This window comes from Mustela erminea, chromosome 2 (genome assembly GCF_009829155.1).
Source record: "Mustela erminea isolate mMusErm1 chromosome 2, mMusErm1.Pri, whole genome shotgun sequence".
NCBI classification, from domain to species: domain Eukaryota; kingdom Metazoa; phylum Chordata; class Mammalia; order Carnivora; family Mustelidae; genus Mustela; species Mustela erminea.
This window is the reverse complement of record NC_045615.1, coordinates 98,624,260-98,634,938: the sequence shown is the minus strand read 5'-3', so window position 1 is coordinate 98,634,938 and position 10,679 is coordinate 98,624,260. Positions and strand designations below refer to the sequence as shown.

At 50.1% G+C, this 10,679-nt stretch overlaps 1 protein-coding gene across 2 annotated transcripts in view; it reads right to left on the bottom strand.

Moving 5' to 3' along the window:
* Positions 1-2,958: 2,958 nt before the first annotated feature.
* RNF4 (ring finger protein 4) overlaps positions 2,959-10,679 on the bottom strand; it is a 36,495-nt gene continuing 28,774 nt past the window's right edge. For both annotated transcript variants that reach the window (XM_032333623.1, XM_032333624.1), the window contains exons 5-8: positions 7,048-7,057; positions 6,458-6,617; positions 5,769-5,817; positions 2,959-5,166 (exon numbers count right to left, since the gene is read on the bottom strand). In XM_032333623.1, the coding sequence (XP_032189514.1) occupies positions 5,017-5,166; positions 5,769-5,817; positions 6,458-6,617; positions 7,048-7,057 (369 nt within the window). In that variant the 3' untranslated portion in view covers positions 2,959-5,016. The remainder of the gene's footprint in view (positions 5,167-5,768; positions 5,818-6,457; positions 6,618-7,047; positions 7,058-10,679) is intronic.

The following is a 10,679-nucleotide window of genomic DNA, read 5'->3' as shown; positions in this document are numbered from 1 at the left end:
CTGAGCAATAGACGCTCCCAATCCCAGTACACAGTGAGAACTTTCAACTATCTCAGGTTCGGAGAACAGGTAAAACAGAATTATGTGATTATAGTTGGATTTTTGTTTAGTTTTTTTTTTTTTTTATCATGAAAAAACTATTTAGATTTAGCCAGCTGGACTCCGTATAGATGATCCCAATTTTGTTGGCAACATCCAAAGCATCATAGTCAGGGGCCAGTGGAACGTATGCCTTCTTCTCTCCATCAGGCCTCATTAAGGTGTTGACCTTGGCTACATCAATGTCATAGAACTTCTTCACAGCCTGTTTGATCTGGTGCTTGTTGGCCTTAACATCCACAATGAACACAAGTATGTCGTTGTCTTCTATTTTCTTCGTGGCTGACTCAGTAGTCAGAGGAACTTCATGGTGACATAGTGATCAAGCTTGTTTCTCCTGGGGGCGCTCTTTCAAGGGTATTTGGGCTGCCATTGGAGACGCAGTCTTGGGTCATCAGAACGTAGGTGATATGCGGATCTTCTTTTTTTTGTGACCGTGGACGCCTTTCAGCACCGCTTTCTTGGCCTTCAAAGCCTTTGCTTTGGCTTCGGCTTTGGGAGGGGCAGGGGCTTCCTTCTTAGCTTTCTGTGCCATCTTCGTGAAAGGGTATGGTTGGATGTTTTGGTTAATTAAATTATAATTACAGTCAAAGGAGTGATCTCCATAAAATTCAGTATAGCTATTGCCTTGAGAGAGAAGGCAGCGTGCTGACTGGGAGGAAGGGCAAGTAAGGGCTTCTAAAGTATTAACAATATCCTGTTTCTTTCTTTTTTTTTTTTTGTCAGAGAGCGAGTGAGCGAGAGCGAGCACAGACAGAGTGGAAGGCAGAGTCAGAGGGAGAAGCAGGCTCCCCGCAGGGCAAGGAGCCCGATGTGGGACTCGATCCCAGGATGCCGGGATCATGACCTGAGCCGAAGGCAGCTGCTCAACCAATCGAGCCACCCAGGCGTCCCTATCCTGTTTCTTTTTATGGTTGGTTGTTTCATAGGTGTTTGACTTATGGTAATTCACTGAGCTATACTTTTTTTTTTTCTTTTTAGTATTTTGTCAGAGTGTGCGTGAGAGCATGCACAAGCCAGGGGAGGAGCAGGCAGAGGGAGATATAGGCCCCCCGCTGAGCAGGTAGCCTGATGTGGGGCTCGATCCTAGGACCCTGAGATCATGACCTGAGCCAAAGCCAAATGCTTAACCAACTGACCCACCCAGGAGCACTGAGCTATTCTTTTGGGTAATTCAGTGAAGTGTGCTTTTTTGTGTGCTATGTTTCATGGCATAAATGATAAATACAATGGCCTTATGTCAGTAACAACCTCAAATGCCTCCTAAAAGCAAAGGCAAATATTTCCTGGAGGAACCACCTTCTGATAATGAGAATTATCAGATCATGTACCAAGTTACATGGGCTCAAATTAAGGGAGAAAGCTGCTCACAAAACTCACACAGGAAGAAGTCGTTAGAGAGACCTGGCAAGAATAAGACTTCAGAATTAGACCCACAAAGGATCTGGATACTGGAATTAATACATACAGGACATAAAGCTGACAAATCTCCAATTTAAAAGGGAAAGCATAAATATTGATAAAAAGATGTTAGAGATTAATTAGCTTCTAAGAGATTATGAACAACTTTATGCCAAAAACTTGTAGAGATGAAATCTATGAATTCCCAGAAATTGGCAACTTAACAAAACTGACAAAAATGTGACTAATTCTCAAACTCTGAAAAAAATCAAATCAGTATTTTAAAATCTTTCCTCAACAAAAGCAACAGTTCAGAGATCTTATTTGTGAGTTCCATTTCAGTCAGGGAATAATCCAAAATCAGGATATAGACACTATAGCTAGTGTCGTTGTAGGGAACTAGCCTAAATGAAACCAAACACTGGCAAAGACTCTAAGAAAATAACAGGCCATTGTAACTATGCATAAACGGGATTTCAAACAAACCCCCAAATGGCAAAACAAAGGAAATAATATATAGAAGGAAAACATGAACAAGGTGATCTATGCAAGAAATGCAAGATGGTTGTACACTGGGGGGAAAAAGTCAAGGAACATAATGTAAATCACCTCACCTTTCCCTAGAGTACTTTCAGACCTTAAACACTGCAGCTCACCATCCTCTCTCGCTCTCCCAGGACTCAAGTAACTGACCTGTTTGCATTCTGACTTTTCAGTGGCTTGGGGGTGGGGGACAGTCTCCTCCAAGGAATGTACACTCCAGGAGGGCAGCGATATACATGGGTTTCTCAATACCCACCAGAGCCAAGTACAATACTGGCGCATGGCCTATGTGCAGGGAGTGTTTGAATTAACTGCATTTCCCTCTGATCTGCTTTGACTTCAACTGAAAGTAGAGCCTCTGGGAGCTCTAGGTGGCCAGCTCATTGACCTTTTCTATCTCTGGGGCCACTCGAGCGACCCAGAGAAAGGCGGAGGCTAGCTCTGCCAGTATCAACTGCCTGGGAATCCCAAGCCCACTCTCTCTTTCCAGCTTTCCTGGCACTGATCACCTAGGTCACTGACCAACATACCACATCCCCCCAGCCCCCACCCCAGAGTGGACAGCGACCGTGGTCTGGGTAGCTGAGATAGGTGCACCGCACTGTCAGAATCCCAGCTCCATCTGAGTCCCCGCTGCTCAGGGCTCCTCTCCTGAGACGGTGCTGCAGACAGCCTCACGGCCAGCCTTGCTTCTTAGGGCTGAGGTGAAGATTCTGCTGAAGGATTCCAGGGGCTGGACTTGTAGTTCCACTCCAAGAATGACCTCTTGCCTGGTTTTTGGATCAGTAGCCAGACAAGCTAACTTTCCTGCACACACTGATAAAATGTGCTAAACTGGAGGCAGACAGGAAGCACACACCTAGGGCAAAGGGGGAGAAGATCCAGCCCAGAGAGCAAATGAACATATGAAAGAAATCTGGTTCAAATTAATGGTTTTATTTCCACCTGTAACACTAGCAGGAGTCCCAAACAGACTGATGTACATGGATATAGTTTAAATGTAACAAAGAAAGATTTGAACTATGTACAATGAAGAAAAGAAAATGATTTTTTTTTCTTACCGATCTTTTCCTATTTTGCAGTTTCTAAATAGTAGAAACTAAACCTTTTTTCCCCAATTTAATTTAGTAGGAAGGAATACAACCTTTACGATCAACCATCTGTCCTTAAGCACAAAACTTAAAGATTCTGGCTGCACAGCTGTCTTGATTTCTGAAGTCTGGGTACTGCTGGAACACAACAAAAGAGTTTCCACGAAGCCCAGAAGGAACTTAATGGTAATGATGTCCAAACAGAGGGCAGACATACCCAGCATCGTGCCAACAAGAGACGTCCTGCCCTCCTCGACTCCACGGAGAAAATTACTTTCATCCAAATTAACTGGAAGTGAGCCAAACAGTGAAAAAGTCAGAGTGAAGACTAAAACAAATTTCTTTTCACATAGAGGAGGGACACTCCTTCAGCCCCGTTTAAAGTGAATTCTGTGCCAAGTCCCTGCTCCTTCAGAAGGGGGAACTGAAGGTCAGTTATTGCTAGCAAAGCCAGAGGAGGCCCCCGTTCCTGCCTTGAAGATGTCGCACACGAAGAGGCTGCTGGTTTGGCCTAAAACCCTCTGAGAAAGTGGGATGTGGAGACAGAGGCAGGCTGACACGGCAAGGTCTCTCCCCCATGAGCTGCCCCAGACCCTGGGCTGTGAGGGGCAGCTCAGGCCACCCCACAGCCTCCTCAAGGACCAAGAGGCTCAAACCCAGAGACTTAAGCAGAGCGTCTTATCTGGCTGCCTTGGGGAGGAGAGGCCACCATACTTGGCCAACCCAATCTATGGAGCAGTCAAAAGCCCAAAGAATCAGAGACTGGAAGGCCAGAGGAGCAGCTTCTAAAGTGAATGTCAACTGTGTGGGGATGTGGGTGAAAGCCAAAGAGCCCAGCTGATGGCAGGTGGGCCACACTCGCTGCAACTCTGGGCAGCCATGACTTGGACACCAGCATGGACATGGGTGGCTGGTAAGGCCCCAAGGACTGCCATCACCTTCCAGTACTGATGCTTGAGTAGACATTAGGCAGTGGGAACTGAGGACCCAAGGGCATGTGGCAAAAAGGACACATCTTATCAGAAAAGAGAGAGGACACCCGACCACATGTCTGCCCTGCTTGCAGGGCCTGTGCCAGGTGAAAACTGGGACATGGGTTAAGTTCCTGAGAACAGGTGGGAAATAGGATGGGGTGTGACAGGCACTGCTCCACAGGCAACGTGAGGCCTCTGAGGGGACACTAGGAGTGCTACATCTCCTGGGCTGCTGAAAAGTAGGCCAAGAACAGGCTTTATTGCACATTTCGTTCTTAGGAACCTGGGAATTGCCCTGTAGAGATTCTCTTGATCTGTAGAAGTCCCCGCACATCAATGCTAACGTGCAGGTGGGATCACGGGTGACCTTTGACTCTTGAGGTGACTCCAGTGGTGGGTCTTTCCAGGGCTGTGCTCACACCTGGGATCCTCGGGCCGGATGGACCTCGTGTGGCTTGCTCACTGTGGCAGACAGACGCCTGAGTCGATGTCACTTGCCAGGAGAAGCTGCGCAGACCCGCGTGCTCTCTGACCAGGGCCAGTCCCTTGACGACATTGCCAGGAGGAAGCTGGGGCCAACTTTCCAAATGGGGAAAAATTTCTTGGCAAACATGCAGGTTCCAGAAAGATGCTAGAGCCACGATTCTCAGTTCCAATGTGTCTAACTCCCTCTCTCCTGCCCTGGAACCAGACCACCCAGAGGAGCAGAGAGGAAGGCCCTAAGGAGGTACCAAAAGGGCCTAAGTGGGGGCTGGAAACGAAAGAGCAGTTTACATATCAGATGTTGATTTTGAAATAGTCTTTTCGAGCTCAGGAAATTGAGGCAGAGAACCCATGAATGGCTGTGTGGAGAACCCAGCCAGGCTGGCTGTCTGTTCATCCACCTCTCCTGAGCAGCTCTCCACAATTCATATATATATGGGGTGGTATCGTTTGTGGTTGATCTTTTTCCTGCAAGTTGGGCAAGTGTTAGCATTCTTGAGGGAGTCACGGAGGCACTGGCTACAAAAGACGTGGCCACATTCTGTAGAAACAATGAGACGTCCATTCTGCACAATCTAGAAAACAGAAGAAGGAACAGCCTTCATGTCTGCTCTGGTTCCCGTGCAGCAGCAGTCCCCAGAGAACCTCACTTCTGCTGAGATAAGGGGAGGAAGGACCGGGCAGGTCTGGAGAACTGAAGATCCCTACCTGCTCTGTAGTGTCAGACAAGTATGAGTGGGGTGTCTGAAGCCGAGAGCAGAGGCAGGAGCCACTCTCCTGGTAGCAACAGCCAAAGAGTATTGGAGGGACCCCAGACGCCTGAACCACAGGCCAATGGAGTCTGGGGGCTGCCATGGGAGCACACGGCGGGCAGTGCTCGATGGCTCCAGGGGGCCACAGGAAGCACTAGTTGCTTCTGCTGAGGCTGGGATGGGAACACATGGGATGGACACCCTTCACGTGGAAGCTCAAGAAACACAGGGGCTACAGGTGAAGGCTGCACGGCCCAAGAAGAAGAAGCTAGCACAGAGATGTGTGACAGGCACAGGCCAGCCAGGCCTGACTGTGGAAGAGAGGGGTCAAATTCCATCGAAAGAGAAGACCCTCTCTCTGAAGACCCTTTCACTAAAGCCATGTGGAAACCAGAAGCAAGGAAGACACAGCTAAGTTAGCTTACCTCAGAGTACCCGTCCATGCAGATCGGACAACTGACAGTACCAGAGGGCCTAAAATCACAGTGCTTCATGTCAGTTCCTTGGCAAACTTAAACATTCAGTTACCCTAAGTGGCTTCACAGAAGCAGCCCGTATCCCTTAGCACAGGCACCTGGAGACTTATAGAAAGGCCAGCTGCCCCAAGGGAATGCAGCAGGGAGGTGAAAGGGGAACTAAGGAGCAGACACCCAGAGGGGCCCTATCCTCCCGAGCCCCCAGCCTGTGCAATCTGCCTCCCTTGTCTGGGGCAGGAGCTCTGCCTAGCACCTCTGAGCATTCCTGCTGCAGATCACAGAGAGCCACTGGGTCGGCTCTAAACAGCAGGTGGTGGAGTGTGCCACCAGCCCATGGCTAGTCATACCACCCTGCCAGTGCCACACACGGTCTTGTCCCACTGGGATTGGCTGATCTGGCTCTAAATCCAGACCCACCTGCACTCAGCTGTGGTGCAGCTGATTAGACAAGACCTTCTCGAGCTATGGGCTCCCAGAAGTTGTGCAAGGTCTGGTATTCCTATTACCCTACACCTGAGAAATGCAAGTGGGGGCAGGGTGGGGAGTAGAGGATCCCAACTCCAGGGGACAAGGGATGCAAGGGGTCCCACGTGACCAAAGGTATGTGGTGAGGCAGCAGGGCAGCGGGAATGTGATACCTGAGTCCCGTGGCTGCCTCCTCTCTGGTATTTCGGGGAGTATGGGTGGTCACATACACGTCTCTGTCTCTGGAGAGCTCCTCATCATCACTGCTCACCACACAGCTGTCAGCGTGCTCCTGGCGTGGCCGCCTCGCATTCCGCCTTGGCCGCCTCCTTTCTAAGGTGTGAGTCCATGTTCAGAGCAGGATCCCCAGCCCTGTCTCCTCACCACCCCTTCCTGCCTGGGAAAGGCCAATCCCAGGTCCAAGAGGCACAGCCGGCACAGCCACCACACCCAGCCATGCCAGGTAGGTCCTGCCCAGCTCCGTAAAGGCCACTCTTCTCTCTTCCCAGAAGCCCCATTCCTGCCATGAGCAGGTATCTGAGTGGGAGGCCACCTAAAGTCTAAGGTGGCGAGCTTTCTTCAAAACCCAGTGGGACCATAGCTCCGCAGTGAGTATGCGGTCTCCTCAGCAACCACAGAGCACTGACTATAGACGTCTTCCCGCCTGGCACTGTCACAGGCCTGGCAAGGACTTCAGCTCTGTGCCCCCCACCCACTGCCATTCTGTATGCAAACCCAATGAAAGAGAGAGGAAACCACTCACCGTCAACAATCTTTTAAAAAGGAGAAAAAAGAGAAAGACACAATCAGTATGACATAATATACCCTGTATTTTTAAAAAACTTATCTTAAATGGTAAAATTAAAACATTTCCTGTCTCAAATGCAAACTCCTCAGGGGCCCCGTAAAACCCTCCCGCAGGGCAGGAAAGGTACAGGGAGAGGACCTGCCCAGGTAGCACCAATGAGACATCTGTACACCTCTCCTCTCCAGTGAGGCCCATCCCAGGCACCTCTGCCTCCCGGCAGCTAACACACTGCAGTGTCCACCTGGCACTGAGTGAGTCTGGGAGTGGCTGGCCTCGTGATCTAGGGAGGTTACTTACCCTCTGGGAGTTGCCAACTTCCTCTTCTGGAGAAAAGAGGCACCAGTGCCCACAGCTCAGCATACTGCTGCAAGGACTAAGTAAGCCAACAACCGTCACAGGGCCCTGGGGACACGGAGCCCAGGACTGGCTCCATACACTCTCCTGGTCTGGCGGGGCCAATGACAAGAATCCTGTATGTCATGTAGGCTATGCCAAGGGCGGAGCCTTACTGTGAAGAGGGTTTTCAGTGCTTATTACTGGGAACAATTAAACAAAGTAGGATGTGCAGCGACTGGTGAATGGCACACCAAGGACCAAGATCAATCTGATTCCGTGTTCTCTGGGCCTATGAAAAAGTTACAGAGAACTTGACCAGGCCATATCTCATGACTTGGAACTTACATCAGGACTATTTTTGCTACAATAGTTTCCCGCCCCACTTCGTCAACCCCCTCTGTGCTCATAAACCTGCCTATGCCAGCACTGGGAGCACCCCCTTTCCCTCTTGCTCATCACAGGCCATCCACTTCAGGTAAGTGCTCCTGACTGCCGCTCCAAGGCTTGCTGCCCACCCCTCCTTGGCAGATGCCCACATGGGAGGGCATACCAGCCTGCCCTGCAGAATCCAGAAGCTCCCTTCAGCCCAACTCCCTCGTGGCAGGGATTCTGAACATGAACTAAGAAGTTCCCCTCAGTGAGACACTCAGAGGCCAGTTTCAGGGGCTGTCAGTGTCAGTGTTGGCAGACAAGGCTGGTGTCATGGCAGAGGCCCCTCCTCCCTGACGAGGGGCTTGCTAGTGTTTCCTTGAACCCAAAGAGATCAGTGCAGATGGTGGCTTCCACCTCCTACCCTTCTGCTTGGGGCAGAGGTAACAGCTCTTATGGTAGGTCAAGGCTGAGCTGTCTAGAGTTATTCCTGAAGACCTGCTCCTTTAGCCTTTTCAGTACCAAGCAGCAGCTCTTCTCATGTATTAAAATCCATTTATACTTTAAAGCAATTGGGTGGATTCGGTCTTCCAACCTGAACCCTGACAGATACAAAGAGCCATCCTGGGAAGAAGGATGGTCTAAGCATGAAGACCTTCCTTTTGCAGATGAGAACAAAACCCACAGAGGGAGATACCAAAGGCGCTCCTTCTTCCCTATAGAGGAGGCTAGAGTGTGGGACTATGAAATTGGGAGACTGGCAATCTCATCATTGGGATTATGTACTGGAAAAAGAGCTTGGGCTGTCAGGAGGTTCAGTCCCTATGACATCTATACAAGGGGAGCTCTGAATTTAGCCAGGAACAGAAGAAAAATCTGCTGTAGGCAGAGATGATCCTAGCTTTCTAGCACTCCCAACACAGCCTCACCTCCCTTTACCACAAGGGGTCATCTGACTGGGTGTGGAGACACCTGGAAGGAACAGGATGCTGCTGGCTCCCTAATGAGCAGTGTGTGAGAACTGGGTCTCCAAAGGCTCCTGTGAGTCAGACCCAGCTCACTCCCAGGCAGTGCTGAGGTCGGGCCAGACCTGACCCCTCGGGGTGGTACCTTTGCTGCCTTGTCCCCAGGCTCAAGACAGGTGCTCATTACATAGCTACTGAGTAAATGAATGCGTACTGACCAGAGAGCTCCCCTCACTGGTGATGACTCTGTCCCCATCTTCAACACAAAAGCTCAGAAAGGAAGCTTCTTGTCCAAAGGGCAGAAAACAACAGTGCCACAGCCTGGTTGAGGGGCACACAACACTGTGACTGGTGCTCCCTCCAGCCAGCAGCTGAACTACATCAAATTCCAGGACCCCTGGAGGTGTCCACAGGCACTTTGGAATGGCCCTTCCGCATGGATGGGACCCTGAAGGTAGCACAGCATTTCCCAGGCACAAGAAACAGAGGTGTGCGAGGTAGTAGGTGCGCTCTGGGGCCTCTGATCTGGCTGAGAGGACTTTAAAAGAAACAAAACCCCTGGCAGCTGAGTTAGTACTATGGCAAGTGGCCCGAGATGAGACCAGAACATCTCACTTCACCTTTCGGTCTGCCTTCTTGACTATGGGATAAACTGCAGGTCAGAGAGACAAATGACACGTATGCAGAATGGACAATCCACAGCAGGCACCCAGCTGTCGCCTGCTTTCACACTGGGGCACATGGATTTCAGGTGAGTCACAAAGGCCCTCTGAGTTTCTGAAGCACAGCTGAGCCTCAGAACACCTGAGTAAGTGCTGATACCCATGTCACAAGCCCCTGGTAAGTGGGGGAGGACAAGTCCCTCCTCTACCAGTGGACTTCACATTCTAGGTCCCTCCTGGGGCTGCAGTCAATATGCTGGGGGAAAAAGTGGGACAAAACCAAGCAGGAGTCTGGGGTCCTCTGTGGCAAGTGGACCCCTTGCACTTCTAAGAACACCCCCCCAGCCAGAAGAAACCCTGGAAGCCACTTGCTTTAGAGGACTCCCCACATGGCTTCGCACGTTGCTGCCCTGGAAAAATCGGCCACCTCCAACCACTTTGAGCGTGAGTGGCTAGTCTTCAGCTCCAACAGCGGCATGCAGCATGCAATTACAGACTCTTATTCCTGTAGCCGCGCTAGGAGTACCAGGAAAACTGGTTCTGAGAGTCACATTCCAGCTAAAGTTAGCGCTCCCTGCGTGATTCCACGTACAACTAACTGTTTCCCTGATTCCTGGACATGGGGACAGAGCCCTTCTTTCTTCATATAGAATTAAACTGGTTCACTCATTCTAGCAGTCACTGGGTACCCCTCAGGCCCTCGACTATTCCCACAGAGATGGACAGGACTCTGCTCTTAGCTGCAAGGGAGCTTCCATTAAAGCACACCCTTTCAACAGGCTCTCGAATGAAGAGCTAGGAAGATACGGAGCGTAACACAAGTAGCATGACTCACTGGTCCACCATGGAGACAAACCAGAAAGACATTCCAGGGAAACCAACCTGACTTTAAAAGAAACACTCTTTGAAATAAAAAAAATAATACTTTTTTGAAATTCAGTGAAGGAAAACAGTGTAAGCAAATACCACTTTCAATATCTTCCCCCTAAAACAAGCAGTTTCTTAAAGAGAGGAGTAAATCTTTTCTACCAATGAGTCACCCCTGGGAGCTAGGGCAGAGGCTGACATGCTGCAAATGCTAATGAAAGGACGGGCGCCTGGGGGGCTCGGTTAGCTAAGTACCTGCCTTTGGCTCAGATCATGATCTTGGGGTCCTGGGACTGAGCACCATGTCCAGCTCCCTACTGGGGTGGAGTCTGCTTCTCCCTCTTCCTCTGCCCCTCCCCTGGTTCTGTACTCTCTAATAAACAAATAA